We start from the raw sequence: 20,046 nt of genomic DNA, 5'->3' as shown, positions 1-20,046 counted from the left end.
TAGAAAATATATATTGCATTCCCACGGAGGTCAGCAGAACCATTTATTAATCCATTCCATGATAAGGATGTAGAGTAAGCAACCAGAACTTTCCCTCATTAATTTTGCCATGCATACCAAACTACATGCAAACTGTCCACAGGGCGCAGAGCAAGTGTCCTAATTCAAATGCACTATAGCAGGTTACAGCAATTAGACAACCTTTTTGAGCATGCCCTTTAAAAAGTCAGCTCCACACTACACACACACATTCACACAATGGGGAAGAGTTACTAAAACTGGAGCACTCCAAATTTGATGCAGCTATGCATGGTAGCCAATCAGCCTCTAACTTTAGCTTGTTCAATTAAGCATTGACAATAAAACCTAGAAGCTCATTGGTTTCTGTGCAGAGCTGTACCAGATTTTGCACCATGCAGTTTTAGTAAATAACCCGCAAAATGCATCTGCATAGCTTCAGCCTATCCCAAAAGTGAGACCCTCTGTATATTACTGACATGGGTATGAATTGGCCAGACATTATACAGATAATCTCATACATCAAATTCAATGCCCAGCAGAAAGCTTTACTTCTTCAACAAGATACCAATGCATATAAGTGGAGACAGAAAACAGAAAATGAAGAACTTGCCCAAAGTGGCCAATCAGATTCCTTGTTTCATTTCAAGAAAATATAAAAGAGGAAAGTTGGCAGGTCACTATAGACAATTGTTTTTAAGTAGTTAAGTAAGAGTATATAAAATGCAGAAAGAGCAAAGCTTACATTTATAAAACTAATTATCCATATGAGTCAAAATATACAGTATTTGGACAAATGTTGCACACAAAACTGTTGACATGAATGGTCCCCCTACTGAATAATTTGTAACTTTTATTAACAGCTCCACTTAAAAATGACCCTTTACACATCAGAAAACTCCCAAAAAACACCATCAGTATAGAACCATCAGTATAGAAAAAAGTAAATACTTCTCCTGCCACTCATATCACTAAACCCTGCTCCAGTGAAAACAAATCCCAGCTGAAATTCCTTTTTAAGCTTACAATCCATGAGTATTGATCTCATGTGTCCCCCCCCCCCCCAGTACTCAGTGGTTCCTCCTGCCAACCCCTACATCACTAGAGAACAGAGGAGTGAGTTGAAGATTAGTGGGAGGAACCAGTGAGTGCAGCAGGGGACACTGGACATTGACACCCGTAGAATTTTTCAGAAGAAACTTCAGCCAGGGTTTTCTCTTTAGAGTTGTGTTTGGTGGCACGGGGTGAGGTAAGTATTCTCTCTTCTTTATAGGTGCATTGTTTAATGGGAATTGTGACAGGTGCATTCCATAGAATCAAAGCCAACTTAGTTTTGAACCAGACAGTGTGTACTGCAGTTCCTTTTGAAAGCCACATTTAATAGTGAATGAAATATAGTAGTACTAACCAGTGCTGCTCTGGATTGTCCTTACTGTAGTAGTTGTGCGTGGAGGTGATGATGGTCTAAGTATTATACTATCATCATCTTGAGAACATCCTTTCTCGATTGCTCTAACATAACTGTGGCTTCTCATTCGAAAGCAACCAGGCATGGGAAGATCCAGAGCCTCTACCGCCTGAGATTCTAGTTCACTAAAAACAGATTCGCAGACAGATTCAAACTGACCATTGACTTCCATTTCGCTAACCTGGAAATATGGAATAAGCAGCATTAAGTAAACATTTATAAAAAAAGAACAAAAAAAAAACCGTACAGGTCAGCATTAATGGTTTTCATGTACATATATAATATTTTTCAGACACCAGAAAACAGGAACTGTGGTCACTGTACACAGCCTCACCCTTAAATTCATTTAGTCATTTAAATGTTGTCAATTTATAATTTAGTAACTAATCAGTGCCATTTGAATGGGTTCCTGTATTTTATTATCAAGTACGTTGTGCTGATAACTAGTGCTTGTAACATTCCTGAAAGAGCTTTGCTCTGTTACTGTAGTTGTTCTTAGATGGTGGTTGGGCAATCTTTGCACTGCAATATATTGACATCATACTAAACTATTAGGCACATCTGAATGATGATGCCCTTTTGCACAAGATCCATTCTTTGAGTCATGTTATTAATTTAGTAAAAACTAATGTTAGCTCTATGTTCACAGTTAAATTTTAATAGTGCATACCAACAAGCAGGGGAGAAAAGAGATATGGTTTCATATTTACTCAACTACAGCAAGTCTTCTGACTCTCAACATCCTATTAAGTCCCTTTACTTGACAGTTCTCTCTTGCTGATGTAGGGATCTGCTGCCCTCAACTGTTAGCTGGTAGTATCACACTGTTATGTAAAATTATGTATGTCACTTCCTGACTCAGGTTTTGTTGGGAAAATATTCTGGAAAGAGGAAGTGGAGAGAGATAAGGCCTCAGGCACATGTTCTGTTCATGCTACTTAATACCAGATCAGAAGAGATGATTATGCAGCTTTTTCAATGTTCTAATAGTTTAATTGCAACTGCCCATACCTTATTGAATGTATTGCTGAATCCTCATGACAAACAGAGTATCTCTGTCATATTACTATCTCACATGCACAGTAACAGATAACTAGGACTGTGTTCCAGATTGGTTGGGTAATGCCTGGAGGGTCTCATCACTGCTGATTTTGTCTTCTCATAAAGACAAATGCTGCATCATCCTCTGGGGTTCCTGCAACTGGACTTTTCTGCAACATTCATCTGGAGGTATCTATAAACAACTATACATACACCCAGGCAGAGGTGTCCCTAGTGTTGGTGTCACCCGTTGCGGTAACACTTGGTGACACCCCCTCCGACGATCCCCGCAGAATGGATGGGATCTGCGGATTGGACTCCGATCTATTATGCTCAATCCGCAGATCCGATCCATCCTGCGGGGATCGTTGGCTTTCTTTACAACTTACCTTTTCTTGGAGCGGGTCCGGTGTCACCCCGTATAGGTTGCATGCCGATGATCCCAGCAGGATTGTTGGCATGCAACCTATACGGGGTGACACCGGACCCACTCCAAGAAAAGGTAAGTTGTAAAGAAACCCGACGATACCCGCAGGATGGATCGGATCCATCCTGTGGGGATTGTCAGCTTGCTTTACAACTTACCTTTTTGTGGAGCGGGTCCGGTGTCACCCCGTGCGGTCGGTGTCAAATGGTGCAGACTGCACACCCCGCACCTGCCTCGGGACGCCACTGCACCCAGGTATATGTGCACAATTCCACCAGGACTCCTATTAGGCTGATAATATCTGTTTTTACATTAAATGTATATACTGTTATTAATCTTTTCTTATATAAAGCTTGTATTATTTCTAGACTGGTATGCATCTATATGTTTATGGCTAATATTATATGCTGATTTCAGTATTTCTGCTTTCAATTACTTTGATTAGATTACTGGTTGATTTCCGAGGAAGAGAATTCCCTCTATATACAGAGGCCCTGTCCTGGATGGAAGCACTGCCAAATGTATTATCAAACCCACTCTTCCACTTAGTGAAGGTTTTGATTCTATTTTTTACCTACAGGTTATCCTGTTTAGAGACGGCCATTTCTCATAACCTCTCCAAAAGAGGACCATACTGAATATAATCATAAATGTCCAGACATGACCAGATAAGTAAAATTAAATCAGAACACTCTTCTGTAAATGCTGAGGCATGGTGTTGCCCCATTGTCTTACACATAAGTGCTTCTATGGGAAATACAGTCCTACTTTATTTTTTGCTTTTTTTTGTATGCTTAGTGGTAACCACCTCTGCCTTGCAGAACATCAGGACACTGTCTACATGGAGTTCACATGTTCTCCCTGTGCATGATTTGGTTTTGTTTCCTTCAGGTACTCAGGTTTCTTCACAACCCAAAGACATGCTGGTAGATTAATTGGCTTCTGTCTAAATTGGCCCTAGTATTTGTGTGCATGTATGTATGCATGTAAGATGTGTGTGTGTATGCATGCATGTGTAAGCTCATTCATGGTCGAGACTGAGATGAATATACAGTGCTGCGTACATTAATGGCACTAAATAAATGCCTATTAAAAAAAATTAATAAATAAATAAATCTTAGATTAACAAGTTAAAATACAAAAATTACCAGTTCATCCCATTATTAAACAACAAATGAGAGCAAGGGAACAAAGGCAATGGAATAACTTACCTGACTGATTGTGCTCATGGCTCTCATATAGCTCTCATTTCTAGAGCGGAATTTAGGAGATGCTAGAAGGCTTGATGGGTCTAGGGTGTCCATGCTTCTATTGATAGAAACTTCACTCACTGCTCTCAAGTAACTGTGGCTACGAATCTGGAGCTTTGGAGAATGTTCATTTGAAATTCTGTAACAATGAATAGATAATATATAAGGTATAGATAACAGTCAATGCCATAATGTGTTAAAACGGGCAGATTTTTAAATCAGCAATTGTGCCATTCACCAAACATTCACTGGTTGTGAGCCATTCACACAGGGCCATCTTTACCACAAGGCAAAAGGGGCTGCTGCTCTGGGCTCAGTTTTTGATGTGAGGCCCAAAGCAGGTGTCCCTTGAGTCCACACTGATAAGTTAAGTGAATCAGTTTTTCCCTCCTGACGGTATTTGGCACAAATTAAGTGTCCCCACAGCATCCTCTCTAATGGCCCCGCCCCTCCCAGACTGACTCTGCCCCCCCAACCTTAGCTCAGTCTGAGTGCAGCAAGTCTCTTCCCCAAAGATGTGCTGTGCCCCTCCCCCTTCCCAAGCTCTTCAGCAGGTGACCCCACTCTGCCAGGTGACTGGTGTGTGTTCCTCAGTGACAATGTGTTCAACCCTGAACTTGGCTCTCCCTCCCCCCCTCCTCTGACAACTTTGCCGCAGAACTTCTTGGAGGTGGGTTGGGGCTGCTGAGTGTTGTAATTCATGACAGCGATTGGCACCCTCAACAATAATCCCCTCCCTGCCTCTCCACCCTAAATAATAACCCCCTCCCCACCTCTCCACCCTAAACAATAACCCCCATCCCCACTTCTCCACCCTAAGCAATAACCCCTCCCCACCTTTCCACCCTCAACAATAACCACCTTCCCACCTCTCCACCCTCAATAATAACCCCATCCATGCCTCTCCACCCTCAATAATAACCCCATCCATGCCTCTCCACCCTAAATAATAACCCACTCCCTGCCTCTCCAACCTAAATAATAACCCACTCCCTGCCTCTCCAACCTAAATAACTCCATCCCCACCTCTGCACCCTAAACAATAACCCCAGTCCCCACCTTTCCACCCTACACAATAACCCCCTCCCCACCTCTCCAGCCTAAACAATAACTCCCCTCTCTGCCTCTCAACCCTCAACAATAAGTAGTATGGAAGGATGGGGGAGGGATCCTGTGTGTTGGTGGAGGAGGGGGGATCTGTGTAATAATGGGAGCAGTATGGGGGAGGGGGTCCTGTGTAATGATGGGGGTGCAAAAGTGTATGGGGGCTGAAGAAAATGTTTTTTCCAAGGTCCAATCAATATTAAAGATGGCCTTGCATTCACAGTATATTAAACAGATTCAGAAGGAAGGTCCACCTGCAGTGAATGTTCTGTGAATGTCACCTTTACTGCTTTTATATTTACTAAAATATTTGCATTTCAATGTTCTATGTACTGTGGGAGACCAGATATAGTAAATGCATGGTCCTGGGTTTAGTATCCTTAGGCACTAACAGTGTAACTAACACTGAGCTCAAAAAGCATGCAAATCAATAAAAAACATACAAACTATATTTCATATAAGTTATAAATAAAAAACATGCCATGTGGATTGTATAATTTTCTAGGAGCCCCAAAACTACTTAGTAATAAATATAACTACACCATCACTATAAGACACTCGTGCTGTTCTTCCTGAATGTCTCCAAATGTTTTTAAATGGAAAGGCAGCTAGAATTCATATATATCCTGGAGGGGCCACCCATTAACGTATATTTCTGTTGTCCCTTAAAAAGTGTAAAAACTGCTTAATATAATGTATATAAAATATAATTTCCATATGTATAATGTTATTCATCTCTCTCTCATTTCAAATGCAACAAATTTTCCACAACATTACAACCACAGTTTGAATAACACATTTTACACATTACCTTCCCCTCTTCCCTACTTCCTCCCCTTGCAGTCACCTTCTACTATTTCCCTTTTTTTTTTTTTGCTTGTCTCCTTCCTTTCTTTTCCTCTCTGTTCCAATGTTTAATCCTACCATCTTTCTTCTTCACTCCATTCTCCTTCCCTACCTACCTTTTACTAAACAGATGCTTATTCCTATCCTTGGTTCTTCCTCTCCTTTACACTCCAATCAATTCTAAATATCTCTTGGATGTTTTAAATAGAGATGAGCGAATCGAACTTGGCGAAGTGGAATTCGTTTCGAATATTAGGAAAAATTCGATTCGCATCGAATCCGAATTTTAGCAAACTTCGGATGCACGAATCGAATTTTCCCCGATCAGCCGGCAAAAGTGTCACTGCAGAGAGCTCCGCTATTTCTGACAGTTCTCTGACAGTTCTGACAGTTCATTTACAGCGGTTGAAACATTGTATCTATTTGTTTCCATTTAGGATACAGCTGTTTTTATTCGGAAATAAATAGATACAATGTTTCAACCGCTGTAAATGTGAAGGAACTGTCAGAGAACTGTCAGAAATAGCGGAGCTCTCTGCAGATACACTTTTTGCTGTACTGGAATTCTTCTTCTTTTCATTCTTCTTCTTCTTTTCATTCTTCTTCTTCTTTTCATTCTTCTTCTTCTTCTTTTCATTCTTCTTCTTTTCATTCTTCTTGTCATTCTTCTTCTTCTTTTCATTCTTCTTGTCATTCTTCTTCTTTTCATTCTTCTTCTTCTTCTTCTCATTCTTCTTCTTCTTTTCATTCTTCTTTTCATTCTTCTCATTCTTCTTTTAATTCTTCTTTTCATTCTTCTTTTCATTCTTCTTCTTCTTCTTTTCATTCTTCTTTTCATTCTTCTTCTTCTTCTTTTCATTCTTCTTTTCATTCTTCTTTTCATTCTTCTTTTCATTCTTCTTCTTCTTCTTTTCATTCTTTTTTTCATTCTTCTTCTTTTCATTCTTCTTTTCATTCTTCTTCTTCTTCTTTTCATTCTTCTTTTCATTCTTCTTCTTCTTTTCATTCTTCTTCTTCTTTTCATTCTTCTTTTCATTCTTCTCATTCTTCTTTTAATTCTTCTTTTCATTCTTCTTCTTCTTTTCATTCTTCTTTTCATTCTTCTTCTTCTTCTTTTCATTCTTCTTTTCATTCTTCTTCTTTTCATTCTTCTTTTCATTCTTCTTCTTCTTTTCATTCTTCTTCTTCTTCTTTTCATTCTTCTTTTCATTCTTCTTCTCATTCTTCTTTTCATTCTTCTTCTTCTTCTTTTCATTCTTCTTCTTCTTCTTTTCATTCTTCTTTTCATTCTTCTTCTTCTTCTTTTCATTCTTCTTCTTTTCATTCTTCTTTTCATTCTTCTTCTTCTTTTCATTCTTCTTCTTCTTCTTTTCATTCTTCTTTTCATTCTTCTCATTCTTCTTTTCATTCTTCTCATTCTTCTTTTCATTCTTCTTCTTTTCATTCTTCTTCTTCTTCTTTTCATTCTTCTTCTTTTCACTCTTCTTCTTCTTTTCATTCTTCTTCTTCTTTTCATTCTTCTTTTCATTCTTCTTCTTCTTCTTTTCATTCTTCTTCTTCTTTTCATTCTTCTTCTTCTTCTTCTTTTCATTCTTCTTTTCATTCTTCTTCTTCTTCTTTTCATTCTTCTTCTTTTCATTCTTCTTTTCATTCTTCTTCTTTTCATACTTCTTCTTCTTCTTTTCATTCTTCTTCTTCTTCTTTTCATTCTTCTTTTCATTCTTCTCATTCTTCTTTTCATTCTTCTTTTCATTCTTCTTCTCATTCTTCTTTTCATTCTTCTTCTCATTCTTCTTTTCATTCTTCTTCTTCTTCTTTTCATTCTTCTTTTCATTCTTCTCATTCTTCTTTTCATTCTTCTCATTCTTCTTTTCATTCTTCTTCTCATTCTTCTTTTCATTCTTCTTCTTCTTCTTTTCATTCTTCTTCTTCTTCTTTTCATTCTTCTTTTCATTCTTCTTCTTCTTTTCATTCTTCTTTTCATTCTTCTTCTTCGTCGTGCCCCGTGACTGCCCAAATGAGTGAAGTGTGCGGTGATTCTAAGATCAACGGCACTCATCTGCATGTCATACTGACTGACAGTATTATTTCTCTTCCCCAGCAGACTCCAAGGGCATTTAAATTAAAGGTACAGTGTTCTGCACTAATATAAAGGCTCTCTGAAGCCTAGAAACCCTTTTAATAAGTTAAATTCGCGGCGAATAAATTCGCATCGAATCAAATTTCTCCCGCAAATTCGGCGAATCAGCCGAATCGAATTTTTGAATAATTCGCTCATCTCTAGTTTTAAAGTCCTTTCATATATCCCAGGTTTTCTTTCCTTCATGATATAGTTCCTCCATCCTATATATAAACTCCACTCTATTTATCCAATGTTTTTTTTTCAGGGTTTCCTGTATCTGCCAGACTCTAGGGATTAATCCTTTAGCCGCATTTAATAAATAAAATATCATCATGTTCTTATATTGTTTCACCGTTAAATCCTTCAATACGCTAATCCCCATTATCTCCTGTATTTGTTGTATTACTCCTTGCCAAAACTCTTGTATTTTAGGACACTCCCACCAAATATGTGCCATTGTTCCATTCATCCCATATCCCCTCCAACATAAAAGTTAACTCTTTGGTCATGGATTATGTGCCACATTGGGGGTAATATACCACCTTACTAAACATTTATAGTTCATTTCTACTATATTCATATCAACCTCACCATGTACTAAATTTAATATTTTCTTTTTTTCTTGTTCATTTAATTTTGTTCCACTTTTCCATGAACGATGGCGGGACAAATCCAGATAACTCCGGAAGAATTTTATATATATGAAAAGTAACATGTTTTCATATTGTATCCATACTAAAGAGTTTTTCAAATGGATGCATGTCCTTCCCCGTTCTTAGTGGCTGCAGGAGCGCTGTAACAAAATGTCTTAGTTGATAGTAATGCCACTCATCCAACATAGAAAATACTTCTGTCTTATCTTTTAAATCCTCCATTATCAGTGATATATTTTAAACGTGCATTTCTATCTTTTATCCATTTACCTGCAATATTCTCTTTCCCAGGGGAAAACTTTTGTTCCCCAGAGTGGTATTAACAGTGAATTATACTCCCAACCCCTTTGCTTATGGATTCTATCACAAACGTATGCCGTGATCTTATGTTCCACATCTCCAACCAAAATTCTCTTTACATCTATATTCCTTCGTACAGTCGCTAATAGCAGTTCCAGGGATATAACAAAACTTACGGGAGAAAGTGGACATCCCTGCCTTGTTCTATTATACATTTTAAAAAATTGTGACAGTGAGCCATTAAACTACACTGCTGCTGATGGAAAAATATATAACTTTTTTATCCATTGCAACATTCTGGGCCCAATTCCTTGTGCTTCCAGTGTATCAAACATAAATCCCCAGCCTACCCTATCAAAGGCTTTTTCAGCATCAATAAGCAGCACTAACACTGGATAGTTCTCTTTTTTAGTCTTTTGCAAAAGAAGCAACAATCTTAATCCATTATCCATTCCCTCCCTGCTTGGGATAAAACCCACCTGATCTAAATGAATCCAGTCCTATATCAACTCTTTCATTCTATTTGTTAGGACCTTTGCATGTAGTTTTGTATTTAAATTTAATAGTGATATAGTTCTATAACTGGGACACTGGAACAGGTCTTTCCCCTCTTTCGGTTTCACTGTGATATATGCCTGCAGTGACTTTTCTCTCATCCCCTTGCCCAATGCATTCATGTACATACACATCTTAGGTATAAGTTGTTCTTTATATTTTCTATAATGTCTCAATGTGTGTCCATCTGGTCCAGGGCATTTTCCTGCGGCTGTGCTCTTTAATGTGGCATAAATTTCCTCCTGCGATATTGTTTTATCTAAGGCGGCTAATCTCTCTTCCTCTAGTCTAGGTAGTCTGGTCTTCTCTAAATATGCTTGCCTTTTTTTCTTTCTTTCTCCTTCTAGTTCTTTTGAGTTCTTAGATTTTATTTCATATAATTTACTATAGTATTTTTTAAATGTTTTAGCGATATCATTGGTTGAAAAAACTATTTCTCCCTTCTCATCTTTTATTTTCTCTATATAATTTCTCAAATTCCTTTCCCTTAACCTTCTCATTAAATATTTCCCTGGTCTATTCCTCCTTTGGTATCTTTCTTTTGCCACCACATTAAAGACTCTTCTCGTTTCCTGTTCCATTAAATCTTCTCTTTTTTGGGTTATATTCTGTTGTACCTCCATTTCTATTTTTTGTCTTCTAAATCAAATAATTCTGCTGTTATTTTCTTTCCCTGTTCTTTCTTTTTTTCGTCCCCTATCGAAATCAGGATTCCCCTAATGTATGCCTTATGCACTTCCCAGACTGTTGCAACGGATAGCCCTTCAGTCTCATTAAGTGTGAAATATAGTTCTAATTCCTTCTTTATTCTTTTCTCCATCTCTACTTCCTGTATAAGCATCTCGTTTAATCTCCACATACTACTTCTATTCCATTCCCTTCCCTTTCCATGGACATCCTCCCAGAACGCGCCCCCCTGCGTGCCCCCAGTGGCGCGCACCTGGCGACGCCGGTGATTGCTGTGTCCTACAGACACAGCTGATAATGTGATACGGTAAAAGGCCAATCACAGCAGCCTTTTACCACATGATCACCGATGTCCAATGACACAGCAGATCACTGGGTACATACATTTGCCGGTTATCAACTGCACTTTCCTCACGCTGTCACAGCGTGAGGATAGTACTGCCGAAAACCGGCAATTGTAAGCGAAGGAATCGGCACTGATGATCAGTGCCCAGCATTGCCGCCCACCTGTGCCCATCATTGCCGCCCACCTGTGCCACCCACCTTTGTTCAGCAGTGCCTAGCAGTGCCACCCACCTGTGCCCAGCAGTGATAAGGTGGCAAGGATAGGCTAATGGGCACTGATTGGAGACATTGATATGCAGCATTGATAGGTGGCACTGATGAGCTGGCACTGATAGGTGGCACTGATGGGCACTGATAGGCGGCACCCATAGTGCCACCCATCACTGCTGCCCAGCAGTGCTACCAGTCAGTGCCCAGCAGTGCTACCCATCAGTGCTGCCCATCAGTGCCACCTATCAGTACCCATCAGTGCCACCCATTAGTGCAGCATCATCAGTGCCAGCTCATCAGTGCCATCTATCAATGCCACCTATCAGTGTCTCCTATCAGTGCCCATCAGTGCTGCCTATTCGTGCCACCTCATCAGTGCCCATCAGTGCTGCCTATCAGTGCCCATCAGTTCTGCCTATCAATGGCCATCTGTGCTGCCTATCAGTGCAGCCTCATCAACGTACATCATTGAAGGATAAAAATTACCTGTTTGCAAAATTTTATAATGGAAACACATTTTTTGCTCTTTTTTTGTTTATAGGGCAAAATATAAAACAGCCAGCAGCGATTAAATGCCACCAAAAGAAAGCTCTATTTGTGTGAAAAAATTTATAAAAAATTTCATATGGGTACAGTGTTGCATGACCGCGCAATTGTCATTCAAATTGCGACAGCGATGAAAGCTGAAAATTGGCCTGGGCAGGAAGGGGGGGAAGTGCCTGGTAGGCAAGTGGTTAAAGTCTCCTGCCATAATCAGATAGCCCCTTTTAAAATCTAAAAGTGTTCTTAACAGGAACAGGCCAACCAAATATATATAAATACAAATATTTGCTAATGTACATTCTATTCATTGTAATTTCCCTTTCAAAAATAAGAACCAACCTTCTGGATATACCAATCTATCTTCCACTGTAAATCTTACATTTTTTGCTAGTCCAGTTGCTACCCCTTTTGAATGTTTAATAGGTGAATCAGCATAATACCACATTGAGTAATGTTTAAAAGTTAACTTAACATTTGTATCCTGTGATATATGCGTCGGAACTATCAATGGAACGTAAATGGATTTTCCTAAGGATCTTATGCCTTTTAGTTGGGGTATTCAGACCTTTCACAATATAGGTCATAAAATTAATCACATTCATTCCTACTGTTGACTCTCTTCTCAATCTTTATACTAACTTACAGAAGTGCAACTATATACAGTTAGGAACAGAAAATCTTCAGAGTGACCTTGACTTCCCTTCCCCCCTCCTCCCCATTGTCCCTTCTGAACCTCCTTCCCTCCCACCCCCTCTTTTTTGTACCCTTTGGCCCATATCCTAGCCCTGGAGTCTGACGTGGTATCTCCGACTATTGATTTCTCATCAGCGTAAGACTCAGAACACGTAGACCCGTCCAGACCACTATTTCCATTTCTTGATCACAGACACATGTAACATATATCAAGCCTCCCGATGCCCTACTTTTAAAAGAGAAGGAAGAGAGAGGAAAAAAAAAGGGGGGGGGGGGAGAGAAAGGAGAAAAAAGAGAAAAAGGGAGAGAAGAGGGAGAAAGGAAAAAAAACACCAAAACACCCCTCTTCCTCTCCTCAAACCCCCCCCCCCCCCAACTCCACTGTCCTTCACAAGTGGGATGGGTCCAATTCTGTGAGACCAGCCCTCCACAGGATGCCTCTGAGTGACCAAGTTCCAACAGACAAGAACCATTATAAACATACCTTTTTAGATATCCAAGCTTCAAGTCCAGGAACTCTATAGTATTATTTATCCTGATCTTAATGATTTTTTCCTGCAGTCTTTTTACATATTTGCACAAGATGTATTTTATTTAAAACTCAATGAATAGTTACAATAGAACAACCATGAAAAGAGCCACCATGAGTTGATATCAATTCAGTGCTAATAGAGAGACAGACTGAACCAAATTTTTTTATACAAGACAAATAATATTTCTTCCATGAGAATTAACAAGACATAACAATATAAAGACCTTAAATTATTTTCTTTAAAGGCTATTTTTCAAGTTATACTTTTGACCTGTTAGAGAAAAAGTGTCACAATATAATATTTTTCCCATTTGTCACCTTACAGAACATGTTCATTTCTGTGAAACACGGTGCAAAGGAATTGTTGCATTGTACTATTACTGCCTTCCTCGTAATGTGTCAGTTGTTACTCTGGGTAATACAGTAGGAAATGCATGCAATCTACTGGAGAGAACTATATTAAAAATATCCCCTGCAGGAACTGGTGCCTTTTACGAAACACAATAGCAAAGTTGGACTTTTTCTTAGGAGAACTGAAATGGTCTCATCCACCTTTCTTGCTGGCAAAAACAAGACTATAAATGCTGTTTCGATTAAATGAGTGCCTCTAGGCTGAAGTTTTGTTATTGTGAAAAATTTATATGCAGGGTTCTTGAGTCTTGGGGGCTACTAGTGTAAAAACAGAAAATAAAAATACAAATTTCATTGATGGATGATTTTAATAACACGCTTTGGGTAGTTGGGAATGAAATAGATTATTGCTGATAGTACTGGGAGTAATGTGGACTCCCAGGAAAATGTATATTGTGGGTCATGTACTAATCTGCAAAAATATATACAGTATGTGCTATTGTGCTTATAAAAAGTTTACATTTTGGTTTTGTAGAAAAATAGGCAATACTTATAAGGATATTTTATATGACAGTCAGTAAAAGTATTATTTTTTTGGATCGGTTCTGCATCGGAAGCATCATGATCCAGCAGTTTGGTCGCTGAATCATCCTGATTTTCAGGTTAGGCTTCTGAAACGCATACAAACACATGGTTTATCTTGATAAGGTCATATCTTACTTCAGCAGTACCACCAGATGTATGGTATAGGCAGAACATCCATCCAAACCACTAGGCTTGGCAGAACTGGGAGATTTTACTTACAGGTACACTCCAGTCAAACATTAAAATGTTGCCTTTAGACTCACTCAGGCGATACAGCCGATGGCTGGGTGGCTCTATTTTTATACCAACATTTATCTTGTGCAGCTGGCTGCCTCATGTGCTAAATCCCAATGGTTGCTAACTTGTTAATTTTAAATGGCCCTGAATCTGAGCATTGAGTTCTATCCTTGGAATTTCTTTTGGTAGGGATTGCAAATCATAGAATCCTAAGACAGGAAGCTTCAGTCTTCCATCCTCAAAAGTGCTATGAAAGCTTGACAAACATGGCTACAATGGATTGCATGTAGCCCTGATGAATGCTGGCCTTTCTGAATTGATTACAACTACAATATTTTTGCAGTATTTCTTGAGCTGGACGAGGAGCTCTAAGAGTTCAGCTTGTAATTGCTCATGTCATTTTAAAGGGTAACTCCACTTTTATGGGAAAAAAATAATATCACATATACAATTGCTACACAAGCCATATTGTAATTTGATGCTATTAAAAATTACTTTTCCCTTTCAATCTGCAGCATTATAAAATTTGGTACAAATTCAATGCAATGTGCAACCTGGAGGTGTATACAGAATACTTTCAAAAATATAATTCCCCTCATGTGTGATTGGCTCACTGTTTTCCCAGAAGTAAGATTTTAGGCTTCCTCTGCACTAGAAATGTATTTGTTTTGTGAGGCTTACGTTTAAAGATACAAAGACTTGCAACCTTTCTCATCAAAATACTGAGAATGCACCAGATGATTATAATAAACCAAACCCTCCCATCCACAATTAGTTTGCACAGGAAATGGTCACAGCAGAAGAAGATAGGAATCTACAACAAAATTAGTTTAAATCCTTGTAATATACATTGCTCATCCTGAGGGGATTGTTTTTTTCCTCAAAACTGGATTTACTCTTTAAAGTTGACCTATGTTCAAATGTTAATAGGAAGCTAGCGTAACAGATTTGCTTCAATGGATAAATAAAAAATACAAAATGGCTAAAAAAAACTACCTTTCCGGGGAAAAAAATGTTTCGTACCCTGGCAATAATCATGAAATGTTGTCAGGAATCTAGGAGTGACCAAAAAGGTGTGGACTGACACAAGGAAACGCAGGTTTCAGGTATAGTATAATAATACAGTTTATTATTAGCCACCCAGATATATATATATAAACGCACAGTGAACAAACCAACCTTCCACTAATCTTAGTAGGTGCAGGAACACAGGCGTAGTCAGGGCTGGAGAGGTGGAATGGTCGGGCCGGCCGTAGGGTTCTGTAACGACTGCCTGGTGGTACCTTTAGCGATCCTCAGGGCAGGATTCCTAAGTCTAAGTCCCAGTCTGCTTATTCACCAGGGCCCCTGATGGTGGGGATGGACTTGGAGCAGACAGGAAACAGGTCGCGGCCCCTGAGTACACCTGCTAGTGGTAGAGGTATGTGCAGGTAGAAAGCCTGATGTGAAGAGGCAGAAGGTGTGAGCAGGGATGGCTGGATCCGTGCAGGATGGATGGATGGCAGAGTAGTTAGCGTGGTCAGACGGGCCAGGTCAGCAACGTGCGGGCAGCAAGGTACCAAAGGAGCAGGCAGAGAATGGTCAGGGTCACAAGCTGGGTTCAGTAACTCACGGGCAGCGCGGTACAGAGGATCAGGCAGAAGGATGGTCAGGCAAGCCAGGGGTTCAACAGGAGACGGTCAGCAGAGGTCAGGATCAAGCAGGGTCAGCAATGAAGCAGGAACACAGGATACCAGGTACAGGGGCTCATGGGAAAACATACACCAAGGCCCAGATCACAGGCCTGGTCATGCCTAAAATACACCTTCTGCAATCAGCCCCAGGTTTGGCTGATTGCAGGTGTGAGCTTCTGGCTGCTGAGAGCACCCGCTGGTCAGCTCTGGTACTGCAGCCCACACGGCAGGTGAGTCCCACCACCAGTGCTGAGTCCATTCCTGACAAATGTTGTAATTGATATTGAAAGTATGACTGATCGTACCAAAAGTCTTTTATTTAAGGACAATGATCATATAAAACCATTTATTATCACATAGTTTTTTGCCTTCTTTTTAAATCATGATAACAGAAATCGCTCAAATGGCCCTGATCAAAAGTTTACATTCCCTGGAATGTTTGTCCTTGGTACAGACACACAAGGTTACACACACGGGTTAAAATGGCAATTAAAGTTTACATTTCCACACCTGTATTGCAATTTGAGTCTGTGTATAAATAGTCAACGAGTTTGTTAGCTCTCACGTGGATGCACTGAGCAGGATAGATACTGAGCCATGGGGAGCAGAAAAGAACTGTAGAAAGTGCAACAAGGTAATGGAACTTTAAAAAGATGAAAAAGAATAAAAAAAGGATAGATAAAACCTTGAAACAGTCAGTACTGTTAAATCACTGATTCCAAGACAAGGTCAGGTAGACTAAGAAAGATTGCAGCCCCAACTGCCAGAAGAATTGTTCGGGATATAAAGAAAACCCCCCAGGTAACCTCAGACGAAATACAGACTGCTCTGGAAAAAGACGGTGTGGTTGTTTCAAAGAGCACAATACAAGGATATTTGAACAAAAATGAGCTGCATAGTTGAGCTGCTAGAAAGAAGACTACTGCGCCAATGCCACAAAAAATCCCGGTTACAATATGTCCGACAACACCTTGACATTCCTCACAGCTTCTGGCACACATTAATCCAGAGTGACGAGAACAAAATAGAGCTTTATGGTCACAGCCATAAGCATTATGTTTGGAGAGGGGTCAACAAAGCCTATAGCAACAAAAATAACATCCCCACTGTGAAGCATGGTGATGGTTCCTGATGTTTTGGGGGTGTGTGAACTCTAAAGGCATGGGGGATCTTGTGAAAATTGATAGCAAGATGAATGCAGCATGATAGCACAAAATACTGGCAGACAAATTGTATTCTTCTGCACGAAAGTGAACATGGGAGGCTCTTGGACTTTCCAGCATGACAAGGCCAAGTTGACCTTCCAGTGGGTACAGCAGAAAAAGGTAAAGGTTCTGGAGTGGCCATCACAGTCTCCTGACCTTAATAAAATTGAGCCACTCTGGGGAGATCTCAAATGTGCGGTTCATATAAGACAACCAAAGACTCTGCATAACCTGGAGGCGTTTTGCCAAGATGAATGGGCAGCTATACCACCTGCAAGAATTCAGGGCCTTATAAACATCTATTACAAAAGACTGCATGAGGTCATTGATGCTAAAGGGGGCAATACACAGTATTAAGAATTAAGGGTATGCAGACTTTTGAACAGGGGTCATTTCATTTGTTTACTTGTTGCCATGTTTTATTTTATGATTGTGCCATTCTGCTATGACCTACAGTTGAATATGAATCCCATAAGAAATAAAGGAAATGTGTTTGCCTGCTCACTCATGTTTTTTTAAAAAAATGGTAAATACTGTATAGTATATTAGCAATTCTCCAAGGGTGTGCAAACTGTTTTACCTGTGTGCTGTGGAAGAGTAGGATCAGCTTTTTCTATTTAACACTGATTTCAAGTACAGGAATTGAGTATCCATATTGTATATTATTGGTTGATATTCTTAAGACTGGTAAATTGTTTTTTAATTCTGCACGCATATCTAAGTCACGCCTAAAATAATGTGACTGAAACTGCCAAAAAACCTAAGAAGTGCTTCTGAAGAAAAAATTATTACTATCTTAGAAATATACTGTATGTTAGTAGCTTCCCATTGGGACTGACAAGCAATGGTTTCTGCTTTTGATAAATAGCCTTTTGAAACTTCTCAGGTTCTAAAAAAAGTACTCTCATTACTGTAATTACCTGAGGAAATGTTGTGGATGAGTTTTTTTCTCTTTTTTTAACATCCATTCAGGAAACTGATATAGCCAGTATTCAGTAACATAGATTTCAATATTACTGGGTCCCTTAAGGGACAAGAAAACAAAGGTGATATCTGAGGTTAAGTTTGGTCCCTAACAAGGCATTCTGTATCGTATGATGATGAGAACTTATGATGTAGAGCACAGAGGAAGCCAGTTGCTATTTCCTCAACAGTGATCACTTCATTGACTTGAGGAGGCCTCTTTGCCAATGATTAGTTTTGTGCAGGTAATTTTAACCCTCTATCATTAGAGGAATTTGAGCGAGAAGGGGAGGCCCTTCAAGCCCCCAGAAGTAGAGGCTGGGTTATAATTAAGACCTTTGTAACCTCTGTTCCTTCGCCACTGCCCTGCAAGTAAAAAATATAAGGCTGTATCATGGACTTGGTTCTACCAACCACATAAATAGATAAAATTTCATGTAGTGTCATGGCACTGGAGTTGCAAAATGAAGGATATCCAGACATGAATTATATAATGGAATCTACAAAAACTTATATGATAATTACAACATATTATAATCATTATAATACATTTTCTCTCAAAGTCCAGTAGATTCCCCCAAATTAAAAGTAACAAATGCAAGAAAAAGGGGTTGATTTACTGAAGGCAAATAGACAGTTGCACTCTGCAAGGGCATTTGTTCCAGAGCTTGGTAAATGAAGTAAACTCTACTTTACAAAGAATACCCTGTCACATGCAAGGAAAATAAAAAAACAGCATTTAGCTTGCATATGAGTGGATGATGGAAGTCAGTAGAGCTTCCCCTCATTTACTCAGAGCCAGACAAATTCTCTTGCTCAACCCCAAAGTGTCCAGTGATGATTTTAATAAAAATTTTCAAAAACAAATCAAATCTCAATTCCTTATCAGACTTTTCTCACTATTGTACATGCAAGGTTGCCCAACCAGTCCTGTTATCTTACTGCAATGCACCTCAGTATTAGAAAAAAAGCCAAAGGTTGTGTCATATTCCTCCTAGGAAACTTCTCAGTATATACAGAATCACAGGTAAAGCCAAGATAGAGATATCTACCACAAAGTCACCTCAAGGGTTCAATATAGTTATAGACTTAACATGGGAGTAGACAAAAGGTCTTATCAATGTAACAAAAAATTTCAGGTTGTTACAGTGATAATTTAACTGCTTGGGAATTGCCTACCGCAGTTTTACTATGGCAGACTGGCCCTGTTGCGCAAGATCTTGTACATGTACATGATCTGCCATTTCTACGTAGGGGGCAAGCATGCCCCTGCCCCTTCTGCATTGTCATTTGCTACAGCAAAAGCCAATCAGCAGGTCCTGACCAATGATTTATGGCTGGGAGCTGCTGATTGGCGTAGCGAATGACAGTTCAGAGCTCTGTGTTTACTAACTACACAGGGTTCTGAAAAGAGAGCGGAGATGTGTCTGTTTTTTTCTCTCTGCAAACCAGAGCGATAATACAGTCACATCTAGTAGTAAAAGCAGCACACATTACACATGGTAATGCACACAGTTAACCCTTTGATTGCTCCTAGACAAAACCCCTTCCCAGCCAATGTCATTAGTACAGTGATAGTGTACATTATCAGTCCTGATCACTGTATTAGTGTCACTGGAGATGTCAGTGTAATTTAGTCAGTTTCCACCCAGTGTCAGTTAGGGGTAGATTTACTAAAACTGGTTCACTTAGAATCTGGCGCAGCTGTGCATAGTAACCAATTAGCTTCTAATTTCAGCTTTTTCAATTAAGCTTTGAAAATAAAACCTGGAAGCTGATTGGTTTCTATGCAGCGCTGCACCAGATTTTGCACTCTTAAAGTTTAGTAAATAACCCTCTTAGTGTCAGATTGCCCACTGTTCTATCACAGTCCCACTATAATTTGCTGATAGTGGTACAGTATAAAAAAAATCCAGTATATATACCATCGTTTGTAGACACTATAACTTTTGCACAAGCCAATTAATATACACTTATTGTGATTTTTTTTGAACAAAGACATGTAGCAGAATACATTTTGGCCTAAATTTATAAAGAGATTTTATTTAATTATTTATTTATTTTTATTGGATATGTTTTATAACAGAAAATAGAAAATCTTGGGTTTTTAAAAAATTTTTTTGGTCTTTTTTCATTTATATAATAAAAAATAAAAAACAGAGTGGTGCTCAAAGACCACCAAAAGAAAGTTCTATTTGTGTGTAAAGAATTATATAAATTTAATGTGGGCACAGTGTA

At 39.1% G+C, this 20,046-nt stretch overlaps 1 protein-coding gene across 4 annotated transcripts in view; it reads right to left on the bottom strand.

Annotated features, from left to right (window-relative positions):
• Positions 1–20,046, bottom strand: part of DLGAP1 (DLG associated protein 1) — a 774,858-nt gene that overhangs the window by 293,351 nt on the left and 461,461 nt on the right. For all 4 annotated transcript variants that reach the window (XM_089678097.1, XM_089678117.1, XM_089678128.1 and 1 more), the window contains 2 exons: positions 4,166–4,343; positions 1,427–1,667 (listed from right to left, as the gene is read on the bottom strand). In XM_089678097.1, the coding sequence (XP_089534223.1) occupies positions 1,427–1,667; positions 4,166–4,343 (419 nt within the window). The remainder of the gene's footprint in view (positions 1–1,426; positions 1,668–4,165; positions 4,344–20,046) is intronic.

Source organism: Staurois parvus, unplaced genomic scaffold, assembly GCF_062004578.1.
Source record: "Staurois parvus isolate SC_StPar_1 unplaced genomic scaffold, SC_StPar_1.0 ptg000015l, whole genome shotgun sequence".
Taxonomy (NCBI): domain Eukaryota; kingdom Metazoa; phylum Chordata; class Amphibia; order Anura; family Ranidae; genus Staurois; species Staurois parvus.
This window is presented reverse-complemented; position numbering and strand designations above follow the sequence as displayed.